The 21448-nt window shown below is 43.3% G+C and overlaps 1 protein-coding gene across 3 annotated transcripts in view; it reads right to left on the reverse strand.

Annotated features, from left to right (window-relative positions):
- The window catches only part of MAMDC2 (MAM domain containing 2), a 96541-nt gene that overhangs the window by 5379 nt on the left and 69714 nt on the right, over positions 1-21448 (reverse strand). For 2 of the 3 annotated variants that reach the window (XM_043547387.1, XM_007065566.4), the window contains exons 10-11: positions 8813-8906; positions 7279-7431 (exon numbers count right to left, since the gene is read on the reverse strand). In XM_043547387.1, the coding sequence (XP_043403322.1) occupies positions 7279-7431; positions 8813-8906 (247 nt within the window). The remainder of the gene's footprint in view (positions 1-7278; positions 7432-8812; positions 8907-21448) is intronic. The other variant, XM_043547388.1, reaches the window with a different exon arrangement.

Here is a 21448-nt window from a genome sequence, read left to right on the forward strand (position 1 = left end):
GTGAGACAGGAGGAGAGCAGAGAATGGCAGGAACAGCTGGTAGATGCTCTGAACGTCTTTGATGATATTCAGAGTCATTATCTAAAATCATTCGGAGGAGGTCCTCTGTGGCCAAGATTATTTTTTTGGTGGTGAGTAGCAGCAGGAGAGTGAAGGAGAGAAGATGTGCAGGGGGTGGAAGCATAGAAGAATATCTACAGCTGCAGATCTTCAAACAAAAGCGCACTCCCTGTAATCTGTCAGAGGAAATTCCCAGGGCTATTATACAGAACTGAATGCATGCTTGTTATAGAGATTTTAACTATTGTTTTGCTTAAAAATTATTCTTGAAGTAAAAATCCAAACTCAGAACTATGTCATTAGCGTAAGCTAATAACACAATTGTTTCGAGAGCCAAATCAAGTTATAAACTAGCTGGAATGACTAGATCAGATCTAGATTTCATTATCCCATGTTTGTAAAGTTCCCAGTGTACTTGGGTGAGCTAAATAAGTGAAATAATTATCATCATTTTGAAAAATATTTTTGTGTGACAGTATTAAGACTGAAAGACCAAAATTACTCTTTTTCAGCACCTTTGAAAATCAGGACACCATCCTCATGGCTGTCTCAATGGTTAGTGGTCTGTACAATCAGACAATAGATTTCTGCTTTGAGGAGAGCACACTAATTTCCTAGGGTGGGGAATCTCTCTACAATGTCTCCTTCAGCAAGCAGATGGGCTTCAGTCTTGAGAAATATGGGGCCTGGAATATCTACTAAAAAGGGATAACACAGGATACTATGTAGAATATCCTGCTGGGGGAGAAACAGTAAACAAACCTGTGCCCTGCATTTCTTTATGACAGTGGTTTTCAACCTGTGATCTGCAGATCCTTGGGGGGTCCACAGACTATGTCTAAGATTTCCAAAATGTCCACACCTCCATTCAAAATTTGTAGGGGTTCACAAATGAAAAAAAGGTTGAAAACTACTGCTTTATGATACTGCAGCCTGGTATGAACCAAAACAAAGCTGGCAAAGCTGATTTAGCAGAGTCCTTTTAGATTACTATATATAGAAAAGGAAGGCTGTGCCAGACAGTACAGGGATAGTCTACACATGCCTATACAGGTATCAAAACCACATTTTAAAAAATATTCAGTCAAATGGATTTAAAAAACACTTGGAAAAATATTTATCCTGACTTTCTGGCTGGATTCAAGCAAATCTAGTTTATGCAAAAGAAGTGGGTGTTAAAGATGGCAAAGACCTACTGGTATTAGGTCATCTAGTTCGTAGCCTGCCAGAGTAGGATTGTTTCCTATGCTACATTTTCTAGCATTTTTCCCAATTTTAAATGGACCAAGCAATAAGGCTTCCATCATTTCCTTTTGGAGACTATTTCACAGTATCGAAGACATCATCATTAAGACAGTTTTTCCGGTTATTCAGCCAAAATTTTTCCTTTGCATAATTTAACCATAACAACTGCATCAAATATGCTCAAATTTGTAACTGATTTGGTTGCTTCCATTTTTCATTTCTAATATCATAGCAGGAGTTTGATCAGAGCTTTGGCATTCCTGAAATGTATTAATACTTCTGCCTACATGTAGCACTGGCTAGCATTGGCTGTGGGAGAACATAATTGCTTTGAAGACTGAAAACTGCAAGTGAGGTTAAAACTCTTCCATGTATATTCTCAGTTCAATGCCCAGGGCTTTGGCCATGTAGTCCACATTGACATGAAGGGAAATTGTGTAGCTGAAGCTCTGTAAACAGTCAAGAATATTCTCCTCCTCCATTAGCATCTCTTTCCTTTCCTGCATTAATACAGAATTTTTCAATCCTGCCCAGGATGTAGCTACTGGAGGGGCTTTATTAAGAAGTGTAAACGTGATGTTCTGCTGAGTATACATCTCTTCTATGCACAAATATCCCTCTCGATAGAGTGTGATTAGAGACAAGGCAAGGCTCTTATTATTTTGTTAACTAGAAACAAAATAGTTTTGCAGGTGCTCTTGAATGCAGCTGCGTAAGACTCCACATACTCAATTGAAACAACTATGTTTAAAAATGTTAGCATGGTTTAAATTCAGCTGTACACAGACTGAGTTAAAACACTATTTGGCAAGACAGTTTGGACAAGGCCAAGCTGTGTTATAATCAGGCTTAAAATATATTCATCGCAGCTATCAGAATTGTTATAATTCAGCTCACCTACTGAGTTTAAGCTTTATTGCGTGAATTTCAGCCCTGTGCAAGAGGCCCAACAGAAGGCACCACTTAAATCCTTTTACGTCTGCTAAAGTATTCTGAGAGTTTAAGCAGTTATGAGCTGGGTGAAACCTTGTATAAGGGTTGAACTCATCCTTCAATTGATATATCTGTAAGCAAAAGCCCCACCAAAGACAAAAGGTACGCGTGAACCTGCCCAGGAGTTTTTGGCTGAGGCGGGGGTGGGCAAACTTTTTGGCCCAAGGGCCACATCTGGGTGGGGAAACTGTATGCAGGGCCATGAATGTAGGGCTGGGGCAGGGGTGCAGGAGGAAGTGTGAGGTGTGGGAGGGGGTGTGGTGTGCAGGAAGGGGCTCAGGGCAAGGGGTTGGGGTGCGGCAGGGGGCTCAAGGCTCCGACCTGGCACTGCTTACCTCGAGTGGCTCCGGGTGGCAGCGGCATACAGCGGGGCTAAGGCAAGCTCCCTGCCTGCCCTGACCCCGCGCCACTCCCAAACGTGGCCAGCATGTCTGGCAGTGGCTTCTGGGGGTGAGGTGGGGCAGCCCTTGCCTGTGGGTACCATCCCCGAAGCACCCATGGCCGGGAATGGGGAACCGCGGTCAAGTGGGAGCTGCACAGGGCGGTGCCTACAGGTGAGGACAGCGCACAGAGCCCTCTGCCCCCCTGCACCCCCCGAGGGGCCACAGGGATGTGGTGCCAGCCACTGCTGGGAGCGGCGCAGGGCCAGGATCGGTAGGGAGCCTGCCTTAGCCCCGCTCTTGCCATGGGGCTGGCAATCCCATGGGCCAGATTGAAAGCCCTGACGGGCCGGATCCGGCCCACAGGCCATAGTTTGCCCTCCCCTGGGCTGAGGGATGTGTGTGTGCACACATGTATAGAAATTATATAGAAACTGAGGTCAGACAAGAACAGAGCTGCCGGAAGGAGCAACTGAAAGCACAAGGCTGACCCTGGAATAAACCTCAGAAGAGGATTTGGGATCAGGGGTGCAAGCTAAAGAGCCCTATTAATGCTGTGAGTGAAAGAAGCTGTGTCCTGCTATTTGGTTCCCTCTGTGGTTCAGGGACACAGGACTTTTCACTTTCTTTGTAAATAAACAAAGCTGCATCAAACAAATACCTATCATCAATTTCCACTCCCAACTAGAACACCCACAGGGCCCAAACTCTGATGAGTTGCTTAGGTCAAAAAGGGGCCACACAGTACATAGGCCTTAGGCTGGCCTTCTGCACAGTGATGAATTTAATCCATTATGCTGCAGTCAGTAGAATTACTTCGAAAGACTTACACTGGTGTAAGTGAGCCATAACCCATACTATATTAAAGCAGCCAGGTGACAGCACGCACGTGAAAAGTCCTGCTAATTAGGTTGCTCCTTGGTGAATTGATGTAAGAGGCAATGTGAGGTGGAATTCTCTTCTTCAGGACAAGCAAGCTTTAGCTTAGACACAAGGTGAAATGCTTTATAAATTTAGGTCTGGTGAGAGTTCCCATAATCTTTTTCATGTTTTTGTGAATCCTTGAATATTTTAAAAAGTAAAAAGGACACCATGAGTCCACTCTCTCCTCTTTGAACTTACTTCTGTGTAATTAACAAGCTAGTTAAGGGCAAAAATTCTAGTGCCTGCATCTTTGTTCTCTGAAGTAAACAGCTATTCTGTGTATTTTGTAAACACCCGAAAGGCATCCTTCAGACCAAGGGAGAGACAATATATTGGAAAGTTTTATACTACAAATTTTCTGTGACTCATGGAAAATACTAACATGCATCCTGTTTAATACAGCCAATTAGTTATCTCATTGTTTTGGGTGGAGAACATGCAGTAACCATTTAGGTTGGTCCTTTTCGTCTCTTGTTTTAGTCTTCTGAAATCTAGGAGGGTAGAATCCTTCAAATTTTGGAAGTATAAAGAAGGAAACAAAAACACTTCAGATGAAAACAGAGTTGCCAGCCATGGAGGATGGGCTTGTTGGGGCTGAAATTTCCCCTCTCCCAGGGCAATTGGGGGTCAAGAGATACAGAACAGCCCCCTTGATTCCCCAGGCCCAACTATCTATAGCGATCTTTTTGTTCCTCATCTCTTCTCTCTTCCTTGAAGCAAGGAGTTCATGCAAAAGGGCTGAGCGCCCACCCCTTTATCTTGCCTCTTTCTCCCCTGTGGAGGCCTCACAGAATCAACTGCAGATCTGTAGTGACTGTGGACTTGGGTCAGAGTCTGGGCTTAGTGTGAAGTATAGACATACCCTGTAACTCCTACATAGCTGCTATATCTTCAGAATCTGTGAAACTAGTGCTAAGCCCGCTGTGTAGGGATAAGGGGCTCCTTTCTCTACATAAGACAGGGCCAGGATTTGGCATTTACGGTAAAATTCTTCCTTTGTCTGCACATATGACACATATCACTGAAATCAGCATAGCCCTGACATATTCTAAATTTGTCACTTAGCTTTTACAGCTTTCAGTCAAACCCTAGATCAAATAGTCAGCTTGCCTAAGGCGGCATAGCTCTACTGAAGTAATATAAAATAGCTGTTTTGAAATCAATAGAGATATGCTGATTTACAGCAGCTGAGATTTTCCACCCTCTATGTATATCCAAAGCCTGTTGCTGAAAGCAGAAAAGAAATTAATAGAAAAAATGAAAAGTAAAACCTACTTTATTTGCATTTTGAAATCACTATGTTTTGTCTTTCATTCGTGTTTCTATATGTGAACATTTATTATCGTAACTAGAAAGTATGTGTAATACTGACAGACCGGAAAGCCGAGCTCTGTTTAGCCACAGAGAATTTAGAGCACAGACAGTGATAGTTTACACTGCCCCATCGATGTGCCCAAACACTGTTCTGAAGGACTACCGCAAGACGGGGAGGGTCCGTTTCTGCATTTCCATTCAATCACTGATCTCTCTATTATGAACTCCAGCCAACAAAGGTGGGAACTCTTATGCTATTTGTGATGTGAACACCTTTTGCCTCTGACAGCCAACTCATTTCACACAATCCAAATAAAGAAGAGAAAGAGAATAGGAAACAGAGCCTATCATCTGATCCTTCAGTCCCATGGTTGCACTGTCAAAGTTGCATCAGTCTCTATATTATAAAATCTTATGTTGAGAGATTTAAAAAATACTTTGTATCATTCACTTAAAATTAATTTCTTTTTAAGCTAAAGTCTGCAGTAACATCCCACCCCAGCACAGAGAACAGGCAAATCAAAAAGGTAATCTCTCAGTGGGCACGCCTTAGCTATCATTAATGGAATATATGCAAGAACATCCAGAGAAAGATAGACACCTGAGTTCAAAAATGAAGGGAAAGACTATGCTCATCACATGATGTTAGAAGCACCCTTGACTAAGCTGTGTTAAAAGTGGCAATGACGGCTGCCCTAAAGCAGGCTGTATGTTCAAGAATGAGGAAAGACGCTATCTAGCCCCATGTAATTCAGAGTAAAAGAGGGAAACCAACAAGTAAAGAAGGGGCCCAGAAAGAAGAGGTTGACACTGCATTACTCTGCACTAAATTCCAAGGGGTCACTTACCAGCAATATCTCAGATGCTGTAAGTGCACCCATATGCTATCCATGTCTCCCACTTTCACTATTATAGGGTTTCATTTGACTTTACCTTCAAATTTGAAATGCAATTAAACTGCAGCAATCATCATCACACATATTTATAAAGGGATGAGGGCTGTTAGCAAAGGGTACTTGATTTGTAAGAATAAGTCAGATGATGAGTGAAATTAAAAATAATTTGCCTACCACTGAGAAGTCTCTATGTGTATTTTTCACTACTACATTATAGGGTTGGAAGTACCATTTATATTTTCTGAATAGTTGGTAAATTCTCTATTCGCTATGTAATTATTCCCACTAAAATAAAATGTAACCACTGTTATACTAACACACAACCCCAAATTCTGTAGAGATAAAAATAAATATATCTCTACAGTACGTTTCCTTTATGGAAAACAGTGAATCTCTTTTTAAGAACAGCTATAATTACCCAGACACACTTGGTGAAAACATTTCATCTACCAGTTGAATGCTATAGGCAGGCACATGACACAGATTAAAACATTATCTTCCCAGACATATATTCATAGTAGCATCTTTCAGATAAGCTAACAGATTTCTTGCTTGTTTGTTTTTTCAGATTTTTGTTTTGAATAACTATTTTGGATATGAAAAGGAGGACTTGTGGCACCTTAGAGACCAACAAATTTATTTGAGCATAAGCTTTCGTGAGCTACAGCTCACTTCATGGGATGCATGCAGTGGAAAATACAGTGGGGAGATTTATATACACAGAGAACAAGAAACAATGGGTGTTACCATACACACTGTAACAAGAGTGATCAGGTAAGGTGAGCTATTACCAGCAGGAGAGAGGGGTGGGGGGGACCTTTTGTAGTGATAATCAAGATGGGCCATTTCTAGCAGTTGACAAGAACGTGTGAGGAACAGTGGGGGGGGGGGGAAACATGGGGAAATGGAATTAATTTGCAAACTGGATACAATTAACTTAGGCTTGAATAAAGACTGGGAGTGGATGTGTCATTACACAAAGTAAAACTATTTCCCCATGTTTATTCCCCCCCCCTCCCCACACTGTTCCTCATATTTTCTTGTCAACTGCTGGAAATGGCCCACCTTGATTATCACTACAAAAGGTTCCCACCCCCACCCCCGGCTCTCCTGCTGGTAATAGCTCACCTTACCTGATCATTCTCGTTACAGTGTGTATGGTAACACCCATTGTTTCATGTTCTCTGTGTATATAAATCTCCCCACTGTATTTTCCACTGCATGCATCCCATGAAGTGAGCTGTAGCTCACAAAAGCTTATGCTCAAATAAATTGGTTAGTCTCTAAGGTGCCACAAGTACTCCTTTTCTTTTTGTGGATACAGACTAACACAGTTGCTACTGTGAAACCTGTTATTTTGGATATGAAGGGTAAAAACCTTTTTACTTTGCTCTAGAATATCACTTCAAAGGACATTCATTTAACTGTCACTCTGCTCTGAAAGTTCAATGTGACCCTTAACTCACCTACCCCAGTAGTGTGGTCTCCTTTTGGTCCAGTGTATGAAGTGGGAGTTTGACCCCTCCTCCTATGCCAACTGCTTCGGTTTCTTCTCTCCTGGGTAAATGCACACTCATCCTTTTCAAAAGTACATTCTCCAGGAAAAGATGACCACATCTCTGCAGTGAAAGAACACAGAGTTACGTCTAAAAACGTATGGTTGGATACATTACTTGTATAATCTATTTTATCCATCCATTTACAATGTCTCTTTATGCATAGAGATATTTATGACAGGTTATACACACAGTATAGGAGAGATGGGTCCAAATTGGAACACCAGATAAAGCCCCCATTTTCACAACTTTGGATCCCATTCTGGATCTGAATTTCACAATTTGGACCCTTCTCATATTCTTTTAAACAACTCTGCTGTTCACCTGATAGGTCATCCGCTTGCTGTGACCCTGATCCTGCAATGGGATCTGCTAGTGTAGGCCCTTCCACCAGTGTGACAACCCAATGAGCTTAATGGGCTCTGGGCATACATAAGGGACTGCACTAATAGATCCTACCATAGGATCAGGGCCTATGTTATCTGAAGTCAAATGGAAAAGATTTAGCCTGCTCAGCCCACAGTACAGGATTCTGTGTTTCCTTTATTTCAGCTGATAATATCACAACAACATGCATTCCCTGAACTACTTTAGCTGTTTGGAATATCATTACATGATGCAGAAGAAATAGACAACCCAGAATTCAGATCCTGGCAGGAATGTAAAGGAGGAACTGCATTTCAGCTATTCTGTTTTAATTTTTTAATTCATGAATATTTTAAACTTGCTTTTACCCTAGACTCTCCCTTTATTCTTCAACCGCTCTGGCCTGTTGGGACATTGTAGACCTTTTTGCTTGTATCAGCCATGAGTCCCAACATGTGAGGTAAGTAATCCATATAGGAATATCAGTTTAAGTATGTAAGGAGCATGGTAGTGTCTGTGAAAATTCTGTTTAAACTACAGTATAAGAAACATGTATTTAGTCATATACTGATTGAATTTTACTGCTCCTTCTCCTAGCCACTTTTCCCCTTTTTATTCAGCCTGCAGTGGTGGGAAATGGGAGTATTGCATACCCACTCCTAGCCTCTACAAACTGCCCCTTATATCCTAATCTGAATAGCTCAGGATTAAAGTAAAATCATCATAAATACTAGTACAAAGGTTCATTCTGATTTTTATTATAAAGCAGACTTTTAGGACCAAATTGAGCTCTGTATTAAGCACATACACCACCCACTGGAGACAATGGAGTTAATCAGGATTTACTCTGGTGCCAAAATTTGGCCCTCACAGTAGATCACTGAAGTAATGCTGCTTTCACTGCTTGATTGACACCCACGAACACCAGTGTTACAGCTAGCTATGGAATGAGAATTTAATATAATTCTGTTAAGAAAATGGACACATAAGAAGGCTTTTTTATAGCAAGGGCTGAGATTGGACAGTGGCTGTAGCAGAACAAAACCCTAGCAGAGATTTCAAATGCACGTTGTCTTACCAGTGGTTTGGCAGCTTCCCAGGCTCACGGATATGTCATCAAGTGCCACCAGCCCACAGTCCCAAAAGCTTTTGCACCAGCTCAAAAACACCACCTGCAATTTATGAAGAACATGGGTCTCAGGTTTTTTTAGTGAAACCTGGCATTGTAAGCAGTCCTGAAATTTTATACTTTTCTTGGTGTATTAATAATTTTAAATTTTTTAAGTGTTGAAGGGATTGATTAAAATTTTTTCTCCAATAATTTTTGTCATGTCAGTTTAAATTAACTGGTTTTTAGACATTAAAAATATGTCAGTTCCAATAGAATAACCTTTCTCCATTTAATTTTTTTAAAGCTAATGATCTCTATCTAAAAAACAGATTCCACTAATATAAGTTCTCTCCACATACAGTTATTTTATTAGGGCACACATCTTTATCAATATAGGAGAAAGAAAATCTCTAAACGTAGATCTCACTTCATTAAATTTCCTATGGAAAAAAAATAGCACAATTTTAGATTGTTTTCTATTAAACTAAAAGAAATTTTTCACCCCAAGAATGGTTAGAGTTGAATCAAAATATGGCAAACAGGCATATTATAGGTTTGGCAAGATCCGTGTTATTCTACAATTTCTGAAAATGAGAAAATATAATATAGCCAAGAACAGAAGGTTCCCATGATTACATTCAACTCTGAAACTGAAAAATTACATACTGTATTCTGGTTTTACAGTCTAATAAACTCTAGCATGTAGTTTGGTTTCATGCAAACCACAGTATTACAGTGACTGTACATATCACTCTAGAGCACTGGGATTTTGAGTTTTCCGGATAGTGTACACAATGCTCTGGTGCATTTAGCCAGCAATGCAAGGACAGAAGCAAGCCTCAATGCAGGGAAACTGGTGTTTCCAGAAGGTTGCTATAAAGCAGGCACAGAAGGGGACTTCACATCCCTCTGAATGGACTCTCCACTTACTTCTCATAGGCTAGTGCAGAGGTGCGGGTTAGATGGGGAAAGAGGTATGACTAGTTGGTCTATAATTACATAAATTAAATCCAATGATCACAAACCATCAACTAAGAGAGGTTGCAGTTCTTATTACAAAAACTCAGGGACCGTAATAGCAGCCGTGGAGATACTGACTGGCAGCTTCACACCATGCCTGCGCATTGTGAGGATGGATACAGTCCTTCCCAATTCCTGCATATCAGTAGATCCCATGCACAGTGCCTGTTTAGCTGTGTAACAAGTTTCAAACATTAAAGCGACATTTTCTCCTAAAGAGAAACAGGATTCTGGGGGAATATCCTGAATGACTTGTGCTGCTGCGATACATTAACATTCCATTACTGTAATGGATGTACTTGGTACAGTCAACAACTTAGAAACTGCCTTTGTATTGTATTACACAAGAGGGACTCCTCAGATGAAAATGGTTTAGTGCATGCTCTTTCATACTATGAATCATCCTAGAATATCAGGGTTGGAAGGGACCTCAGAAGGTCATCTAGTCCAACCCCTTGCTCAAAGCAGGGCCAATCCCCAATTTTTGCCCCAGATTCCTAAATGGCCCCCTCAAGGATTGAACTCACAACCCTGGGTTTAGCAGGCCAATGCTCAAACCACTAAGCTATCCCTCCCCCTGACAGTCCACATTGCTAGGGTCTAAAACTCTTCTCTTACTTTTTTATTTATAGTCTTGAAAATAAGAAAATATAAACGTCTGCATGGGATTTTCTGTTAGTCTTTGCAGCTTGTTCCAGCGCCAATAAAGTCGCTCTCACACACCCATCACAGCAGCAAGCACAGAGCCACTAACTTCTCCTGACCACCAGGGGCTGCTGTGGTGTCAGCACTGAGGCAGGGAGATTTCTCCTCCACTCTCAAATCTGCAGGTGCCTGGCTAGAATGCTGCCAGTGTGTGGGGAGGAGATGGCAGCAGCTGGGATGGCGTGAAGAGAATGGAATGGGAGACAAAATGGGCGAAGCAGGCTGGGAGTGATAGTGTACTACTGTGTCTTTGCTCTCTGCACAACATGGATCAAAAGGGAAAAGCTTGGGGGGGGGGGCAGAATAAGAGAATGGGGGATCGGGGCAACAGGCATGGGGAACCAGGGTTCCTTTTGAGACCTTTAGCCCCATTCTATACCTCCTCCCCGCCTCTCTCACAGAGTTGCGCCTTGCACCCATGTGGAGTGTTCCAGTGAGAATGTTGCTTGAGGACAGTACAAAATGGCACTGGCATGATTGGCAAGAATAAAGCCATTGGGAATTAAAAAAAAAAAAGTTATGGATGCACTAGGGATGTAAAATGTTAACAGGTTAACTGATAAGCATGAGTCTTATAGGTAAGGTAGTCTGGTTAACGTTTCAACTCCACTGCAGGATCCTGGCTGCCGCGCTCCCTCCCACCCCGACCCAGGGTCCCAGCTGCTGGCCCCAAGTCCCGGCTGCCAGCCCCTCCCCCAAGATCCTGTCTGCTGCCGACCCCAGGCTCAGGGCCGGCAGCAGAGTCCCCAGTGTGGGGCTGGCAGCGAGCGGAGTTCCCAGGCGCGGGGTGGCAGGAGAGCCCTGGGCACGCAGGGTGGCAGCTGGGACCCCAGGTGCACAGGGCAGCAGCGGAGCCTAATGGTTAAACTTTTAATGAGTACCATTTTAATAGTTTAAACATTTACTTTTTTTAAAACGCTATGGGATGGCCACCAGAAAAGGCCCAGGTATGCTTCAAAAATAAAGACATACCGTCCTGAGCTTATAGAAGTGAAATTGCTCCATAAAATGGGATTCTCTACAAACGAGATCATATTACTATGCAGCCTGAGGTCGAAAATGCTAAGCATACTCCATAGTGTCCATTTGGGTACCGAGAAGTATAAGAGGAGTCCAAGACATCCTATTTTGGCCAGGCATGAATTCTGCCATGAAAAATAAGGTGTTCAAGTATGTAATCTGCAATGAATACAGCAAACAGAATGCAAAGAACCACTGAAACCATGTGAGATTCCTGATTGCCCTCGGATCAAGGTTGGTGCAGATCCATTTGAATTAATCAAGAAAATACAAAGCTTATTTGCTGTACATATTGCTGCAAAGCAGTAGATGGGCAAATAATAAAAATTGTGTATCTGACTAACAAAAGTAATTTGCTGCCATCATTTTTGGGAAAATTTTCAAAGCTATTTCATTGTGATCAGGCATGACTTAGTGGCTGCAGCCAGGTATGTGTCTCATGGCTGATTCACACTCCAGTTCAAATTGTTAATCCCTCAGCTTCACATTTGAGGTTCCCTGCTCACTTACAATTTTTGGCTTATGCTGAAAATTCATCATCATAAAAAAACCATGTATATACTTTTAATCACTTTTCACTGTCTTTAACAGGACCTGTGGTGCCTGCTAATATAGTTGTTGAACAGGGTAGTGCCAAGTTGCTTAACTATGTAATATTTATTAAAACCTGCAAATGCATAATGAACAGTCAGATAACCACACTTAAATCTTTAAAAAATACATGAATTCAACTGCCTGGCATTGAGCAATTTTCACTGTTCAAAAGCATTTTATATTCAACACCCGTAGTCCCAGCACTACGGATTGTTTATTTTGTGAATTGTTACAAACATGTAGTTGCGGGGCATCACAAGTGTTCACAACGGCTCAATGCATAGGGGACTAGAGCAGGGTTCCAGTCTCCTTCTAATCATGGTTTTGAAACCTTTTGCTATGGAGATATAAAGTTTTCATCCTAATATGATTAAACAAATTGTAAGACAATTCTCAAGAAACAAACTATTCAGTAAAAATTCAGTGCCTTGGAATAATTGACATAATGACATATAACCACTATGGCATATGTTAACATCTATCTCTATAAAATAAAAAGTTCAGTGTGGATGACTTTTGGCTACAGAGGTGATATTTTCATAAAACCCCCAAGCTCCAACTTCAAGAAAGTGGCACGTGAATGGATGAGTCACAATTTTACAACGCTCAATAGCGAAACAACGTTTAAGCACTTTGGGCCAAAAGCTGCTCCCAATTAAATTTTTCCATTGACTTCAATTAGAGCAGGATCAAGCTTTTTGTTCAATTGCAATAATCTACACCAGGGGTGGGCAAACTTTTTGGGCCAAGGCCCACATTTGGGTGGGGAAATTGTATGCAGGGCTGGGGCAGGGGTTGGGGTGCGGGAGGGAATGCGGGGTGTGGGAGGAGGAGCAGTGTGGAGTGTATGAGGGGGCTCAGAGAAGGGGGTTGGGGTGCAGAAGGGGTGCGGACTGCAGGAGGGAGTTCAGGGAAAGGGATTGGGGTGCAGGAGGGGTGCGAGGGGCAGGCAGGGGGCTTAGGGCAGGGAGTTGGGGGGCAGGATGCAGGAGGGGTTCAGGCTCCGGCCCAGCCGCCGCTTACCTAAAGCGGCTCTGGGATGACAGCAGCGTGCACCAGGGCCAGGGCAGGCTCCCTGCCTGCCTGCCCTGGCTCCATGCCACACCGCTCCGGGAAGCGGCCAGCACCACGTCCATGCGCGGCCTGTGGGGGAGGGGGAGCACAGGTCTCCGCGCGCTGCCCTTGCCATGCCTCCAGGTACCTCCCCCGAAGCTCCCATTGGCCATGGTTCCCCGTTCCCAGCCAATGGGAGCTGCAGGGGGCGGTGCCTGGAGGCAAGGGCAATGCACAAAGCCCTCTGCCCCCACCGCCACCCCCAGCCCCAGGGACATGGTGCTGGCCGCTTCTGAGAGCGGCGTGGGGCCTGCAGCACCACGGGGGGCAATCCTATGGGCCGGATCCAAAGCCCTGACAGGCCGGATCTGGCCCGTGGGCCGTAGTTTGCCCACCCCTGATCTACACCATATAAAAGATTTCATATTTTCAAAGAATCCAAGGCTAGAAAGGACCATTAGACCACCTACTCTGAATACCCTGTATTAAGTCCAAAATCTTTAGTTAGACCAAAGCATTTCAGGAGACTAACCTGTGTGCCATAGTTAGAGAACAGCAGTGATTAAGGTGTCACCAATGCAATGGCAGGGAATTGATTAGCTGAGAAATGCCCAGATGATGCTAGCAGGTGAACCATGCCACATGCTGCAGAGGAAGGTGAGAAACCTCCAAGTCCCTGCCAGTCCGACCCTGGGGAAAATTCCTTGCTGACCCCAAATCTGATGAGTAGGACGCTGAGCATGTCAGCAAGATAAACCAGCCAGGCATCTAGGAAGAGGATTTTCTGTACCACCTCAGAAGACTTGTCCTATGATCCACCTCTTGGTATGGCCACACTCTACTGCTTCAGAGGAAGGCAAAGCCTACCCCATTCCCTCCTCAGAATACAGCTGGCCAATTGTGCATTGGGGGGGGAGAGGGGGGGGATTCCTTCCTGACCCCTGCAGGCAACAGGCTAATAGCCTGAAGCATGAGATTTGATTATAATCATTGTCTTAATACAGAGATGCAAGTGTTTTGCGAACGTTGAGGGCAATGCAAGCAATCCTGTTCTCCCCATGGCCCATAAAACAAGGGGATGAACAGAGGAACTCAGATTCAGACTCAAGGCCAGAAGGGACCATCCAGCATACTCCACACCACACAGTCCATACAGTTTCTCCTAGAAGATGAATTAAGGTGTATCTTTTTTTAAAAAAACAATCTTGTTTTAAAGATTCCAAGCAATGGTGAGTCCACTACCGTCCCTGGTAAGCTGTTTCAAAGTTTAATTCCCTTCCAAAAGATGCTACAAAATTGCATCTTATTTCAAGGCTACATTTATTAAACTTCAACTTCCAGCTATCAGATCTCATTATGCTTTAGTCATCAAGGTTGAAATTCCCACCCCACTCTTATGCTCAGATCTCTTTTCTGTGTGTAAGCATCTACACACAGCAATCAAGTCCCCACTCAACCTCTTCTTTGATAAGATGAATAAAGGGAGCTTCTTAAGCCTCACTTCATCAGGCTTGTTTTCCAGGATCTCATAGAAATCATAGAAAGTCATAGAAATCAGGGTTGGAAGGGACCTCAGGAGGTCATCTAGTCCAACCCCCTGCTCAAAGCAGGACCAATCCCCAATTTTTGCCCCAGATCCCTAAATGGCCCCCTCAAGGATTGAACTCACAACCCTGGGTTTAGCAAGCCAATGCTCACACCACTTAGCTATCCCTCCCCCCCCACATCTGGCTCACTTCTGTGGCCCTCCTTTAAACAGACTAGTATTATCACATCCCGCTTCAACTGCGGACACAATAACTGGACACAGTATTCTAGCAGTGGTCTTACCAATGCTAACTAGAGAGGCAAGATCACTTCCCTTGATAGTCCCCTTTTTTACATCCACATTAACCCTTTTTGCCACAGCATTGCATTGAGAGCTCATATTAAGATGCTTTTCTTTGATGATCCCTAAGTCCTTCCCTGAGTCACTGTTTTCCAAGATAGAGTCTCACATCCTACAGGTATAACCTACATTCTTGATTCCCAGATATATCACTTTGCATTTGGTTCTATTAAGAGGCATTTTGTCGGATTGTGACCATTTAACTAAGCAAATCAAATTACCCTGTAAGAGTAACCCCTTTTCCTCATTATTTACTATCCCACCAATCTTTTTGTTGTCTTCAAACTTTACCAGCAAAGATTTTCTATCATGATCTAGGTCATTAATAAAAATATTAAATAGCTTTGGACCAAGAACTGATCCTCGGGAAACTCACTAGAAACAGCCCTGCTCATTGATATCTTTCAGTAACAACTACATTTTAATATCTGTCAGCGAGCCAGTTTTTAATCTAACTAATGTGTGCCCTGTTAATTCCATATAATGCAAATTTTTAATCAAAATGTCATGTGGTACTAACTCTAATGCCTTGGAGAAATCTAATTATACTGTATCAAAACAGTTGCCTTTATCAACCAAACCTGTAATCCTGTCAAAAAGGGACAATAGGTTTGTTTGACAAGACCTACCTTCCATGAAACCATGCTGACTGGCATGAATTATATTTTTCGATATACAGTTACCCATTGGATCTCACAGAAAGCAGTAGTGATGTACTGCTTTTACAATAGGTATTGGCCAGTCAAGGATTTAACTGAGTAAATACTCAACTCTTCCCCCAAAATTTTAGTTCAGCCTTTTAGCTTTACCAAGCAACAAAGACTATCCAATGTGTAATTCTGTCCCAGTGTCTGTATATGTACCTTTAACCTTGCTAAATTCTACCCTTGTTTTTTGAGATAGTAAGTGACATGCTACTGCCATGTGGCTAATGTTTCCATGGCTACTTTGTTGGCTTATGCTCAGGAAAAATGGATTTTCCAGCACAGAAGTAACATAATGCACTGTGAAGTTGTCTAGTGTTCTCTTGACCAATTCAGTGTTTCTGAAACTTTCCTTTAGTAACATTCCTGGTGCCATTGTGAGGAATGGAGTAGAAGACATTTTTCTTTACCAGATCAAAAGTATATTTATCTGACCCCTTATTTGTCCCTAACATCTTTAATTATAATTTTGGCCCATTTAAGTATGCTTGCCGCTCACCTGTAAGTTTGGATGGTATCAATATGTCTTTCAGTCTTTTGCTTATTTTCATTTCAGGTTTGGCCTCTGAATTGGTCCTTCATACTGCACCTAGATTAGTGGTCACCAATAGGTCGATCGTAATAGACTAGTCGATCCTAGAGGATCTCCCAGTCAATTGCGATCTCTGGCGGTGCAGTGTGGCTGCCACTAAGGTGCAGTGTGGCTCCCTCTGCTTGTTGCTCCTGCCTGTAAGCACCGCTCCCCGCAGCTTCCATTGGCCGGGAGAGCTGCAGGGGCGGTGCTTGCAGAGAGGCACATTGGCCTCTTCTGGGAGGGGTGAGGGGTGAGGGGCTGGGGTAGGCAGGGAGCCTGCCTTAGCCTCGCTGCACCCGTTGTTGACCAGAAGCTGCCGGAGGTAAGTGCTGCCCGGCAGGAGGCCGCACCCCAACCCTCATACCTGAGCCCCCTCCTAGAGCCAGCACCCCATACCCCTTTCTGCACCCTGAACTCTCCCCAAGACCCAGCCCTGACACCCCCTCCCAGAGCCAGCACCCCAAACCCCCTCCTGAACCCCAACCCCCATCCCTGAGCCCTCTCCCAGAGCCAGCACCCCATACCCCCTTCTGCACCCCAAGTCCCCTCCCAGAGCCAGCACCCTGTACCCCCTCCTGCACCCCAACACTCTGCCTCAGCCTGGAGCCCCTTCCTAGAGCCAGCACCCCTTACCCCCCCCCCCCGTATCCCAACACTCTGCCCCAGCCCAGAGCCCCCTCCTGCACCCCAATCCCCTGCCCCAGGCTCAGCCCAGAGCCCCCTCCCACACTGCAAACCCCTCAGCCCCAGCCCAGAGCCTGCACCCCCTCCGGAACACCAACCCCCTGCCCCAGCCTGGTGAAAATGAGTGAGGGTGGGGGGAGAGCGAGCGAGGCGGGGCTTTGGGGAAGGGGCAGGGTAGATCCTGGATTGCCCTTAGATTCAAAAAGTGATCTTGGGCATAAAAAGGTTGGAGACCACTGACCTAGATGATGACTGGTTGTGATCTAATTTGAGCCTTGCAATATTTACGTTTATATTAGTTTTGACAATTTCTTTTTCCAGGGTAAGTCTTCCATAAGTGAATTAATGCATGCCATAGAGGAGAGGATGAGAGCGCAGAGGATCATCTGAGTGTTCAGCTCATGTTTTCTTTATTTAACATGACAGATGATGAACAATACATTTATTGTTTCAATTTAGAATTATTAAAATACCTCTTGGGTTTGTGTGATATCCTGGAGGTTAAATTAGGAAATATTAGTGGATGCAGTCAGTTGTTGCCAATATTACTGAAGTTAAAAAGTGCTTTCCTCCTTTACCTCTGCTTTTTGCAGTGAGTAAAGGGAGATGCCCAGGACATTATTCACGCATCTGTTTACAAATCTTTACATCAGTTTCTCAAAACATGTTTGATTTATGTTCCAGTGCTTTCTTAATCTCCTACAGCATCAACAAAAATCAGTGATCGAGTCTTGTAATTTATCAGCCATGTATCAGTAATTGGTACAGAAGAAGGCAACAGTCATACTAAATAGAAACGCAAGCATGCAAGTAATTTGCAATGATGATTCAAAACTCATCTCTTCCAGGATACAAAGTTGGGTTTTGGCTTACAGGTTATATTGAGTTGGGTTGAATGATTCCCCATTCTCTTTTTCTGTACCTGGACCAGGAGGATTGAGGTTGAAATCTGTATATATGTAGTCTACCTGCTCCTAGAGGGGGAGGGGAAATGGGAGGACCTGCTGTAAGTCTCTGCCAAGGAGGAAACAGGCAGTAATTCTGATCTTGCCAAGGAGAAAGCACCTGACATAGAAGCCTGTAAAAGAACCCCTAAGACTAAGAGGAGCTAGGCAAAGGACCAATCGGGAGCTCTGCATGAAAAGGGCAAAGCTCTGAGAAAAAGGAAGATGATCCAGCCAGACCCTGACGTAGCGTCAGAAGCTGGGTTTTTCCTTTTGCACTGTTTGTTTACCCCAGAAATGAGAGCTTTGGTTCAGGTAGAGACCTAGACTACCCAATCAGACAGAAAACTGAGGCACTAGCCCAATCTGATGATGGGAAGTGTGACAGGGTCAGGCCAGATGGCTACAGGAGAGTGTTAGAAGGCAGAAGCCAGATTAAGCAGGTCCATTTCCCCTGGGTAAGGTAACAGGGGCAGTTCCAGAACAAGAAGGAATTTGCTGGAACAAATTCAGGCAGGCAGGCTAATTAGGACACCTGGAGACAATTCAGAAGCTGCTAGAATCAGTTAGGGCAGTCTGGCTAATCGGGGCACCTGAGTTTAAAAAGGACTCACTTCAGTTTGTGGCGTGTGTGTGAGAAGCTAGGAGCAAGAGGCACTAGGAGTGGAGACTGAGAAGGCGTACTGCTGGAGGACTGAGGAGTACAAGCATTATCAGACAGCAGGAGGACGATCCTGTGGTGAGGATAAAGAAGGTGTTGGGAGGAGGCCATGGGGAAGTAGCCCAGGGAGTTGTAGCTGTCGTGCAGCTGTTCCAGGAGGCACTCTAGACAGCTGCAGTCCACAGGGCCCTGGGCTGGAACCTGGAGTAGAGGGCGGGTCTGGGTTCCTCCCAACTCCTGATCAGACACAGGAGGAATTGACCTGGACTGTGGGCCCCACCAGAGGGGAAAGTCTCTGGGCTGTTCCCCGACCCACATGGTGGATCAACAGAGACTGCGGGGATTGTTCTCCTTCCTTTTTCCCATGCTGGCCCTGAGGTTAGGGAAAAAGGAAGGAGGTTAGCTGAATGAATGGCAGGTTTGAGCCACTAGCTAAAGTGGCCAAACTGAGGGCTGCCATGAATCTCTGAGGCAAGCAAACCGCCAATAAGCGCAGGACCCACCAAGACAGAGGAGGAACTCTGTCACAGAAGGTAAACTGTGCCCCAGCAGTAGGTTATGTTGCCTGAGACAGTCATGCAGTTTAACCTACAGTATTGCTGACTATTTGGTCTGAGACTAACAAAAACAGAGATTAATGCAGTAAAGTACAATTATACTATAAACACGACTGTACACTTTCGTGAATTTGAAAATAACTTTCAGGTTATGTTTTCAATTATGCTGCTACTGAACACTCCCTCTCACTACCCAGCAATAAGCTTCCCTAATATCAGTGGCCGTCCCCCGAGCTGATGACTTTGTCACTGACCACTGCTTAGACTTTAGAAAACCTACTGCTGCGCAATGTACTCTGGGAAAATAATGGCATGTGAATGGCTGGTAAACTCATATCCATCAAAGAAATCTGAACCAATGACTTCAAAAATTATCTGGGATTTAAAAAAAAAACTGTAAACCTCTGAGCAGGAAAAAGACGTTTTTGTTTTAAAACTTAAACTAAGTGTGAAGAATTTAAAAATTTGGCATTTAGTCTCAATTTTTAAAACAGAACCTTCAAGTGCTGAAAAAATGTTTACAAATTAGCAAAGAAGGTATGAACTATTTCATTCTGAGGAAGTACTGAGCACATTCTGGATGGTCCAGAATGCCCTTAATTCCCACTGAAGTCTAGATGAGGCAGTTCAGCCCCTCACACACACACACACACTCAACATCTTGCATGCGTAGGCCCCTTAAGCCCAATTCCACTGAAGTCAATGGAAAGCCTGCAACTGACTATGAGTGGAGTTGGGATGGGCCTTACATTAGTAGGAATAGTTATAAACTTTATATAGCACAAAGATATTGATGAGCTTGCCAAATCCACAAATATTGCACTCCAATAAAAATATGCTAAGGTGTAATGGGCCAGTTCATAACATTTTCACAAAACAAAACATTGGGCCTGATTCTTCACTTGGTTACACTGGTTTTACGCAAGTATAACTACGTTAAGATAACAAAATGTCACTAGCATAAAACTGGTATAGCAAAGGGGAGAATCAGGCTGATCGGCTCAAGGCTTGTCTACATTGGGAAAGTTGTACCAGTTTAACTTTAATCAGTTTTTAATCAAACTGGTGCAAACAGCTGTATGGACAGTCTTATTTCAGTTTAACCAGGTTTATTTTGGTTAGCTAAATTGATATACACTTAACTGAAATAAGTCACTCAAACCAAAATAAGAATGTCCACACATCCGTTTAACCAAGTTGGCTTTAAAATCACGCTAAATTAAACCAGTGCAACTTTCTCATGTTACAGATTACTCAGATAAACTGCCTATACAAATGCTGTGGATTGTAAAGAGCAAAAGAAATTGATCTGAATCTAGTGCATATTGAATTGGAAAAGCCTGGTAACATCTGCTCATAACATTTGGACAAATTTCTGAAATGCACATTTGTCCAAGGAGAAATAGACTGAAGAAGAGAAATGAGAAGCTCACAGAACAAGTTAAAGCCACAGACTCTGCCACATGTAGATCAATGGATTATTTTATCTAGCAGAGAATGCTGTCTGTACAGAAAAGTAAATAGACTAGTGATATGTTTAGCAGTCCCACAGAGCCCTGCTAAATTTCCCATATCCTAATATTATGAGTTTGTTCCCTCTTTAATGACTCTGTTTGGTTCTTAAATTTTGGAGCGGTGGGGAGGGGCAGCGCAGCAGGAGGTTTTGCCCTTGGACAGAAGAGTACTGTCATATCTCTGGCCACATCATTAACCTGATAATATCACAAGCTCTGTTAGACACACACAACCTCTTGGAAAACAATATTCAGTGTAGAGAACAAAACAGAGCAAGTAAATAAATGTCAGTTAAGTAGTGCAGAACAACTAGGTAGGCATAATGGGGATATGATATAGTATTCACTCCTCATCTAGCTGCTGTGATGAGTGTAGGAGAATTTATATTTCCTAAGTTTTTAAATTATTTTCTTTAACAGTTTTTCTAGGATGTTATTTTTAAAAGTGTATATCAAATGTCACAGACAAATGGGTATCCAATACTGATCACCATATTTTGAGAAATCTTACGTTATTTGAGATTTTAACCATGAATTCTCACAATGGTATTTTCAACGACTGACGTTTTAGGGCCATTTCTTTGTTTTTGGGGCAAGGTTAGTTTCCCTGCTGCTTTAAGTTGCACACCCACAAGTTCTCATGACACAGCCATCACCCTTCCAACTCAAAAACTGCACGGGAGTC

Source organism: Chelonia mydas, chromosome 5, assembly GCF_015237465.2.
Source record: "Chelonia mydas isolate rCheMyd1 chromosome 5, rCheMyd1.pri.v2, whole genome shotgun sequence".
Taxonomy (NCBI): Eukaryota; Metazoa; Chordata; order Testudines; family Cheloniidae; genus Chelonia; species Chelonia mydas.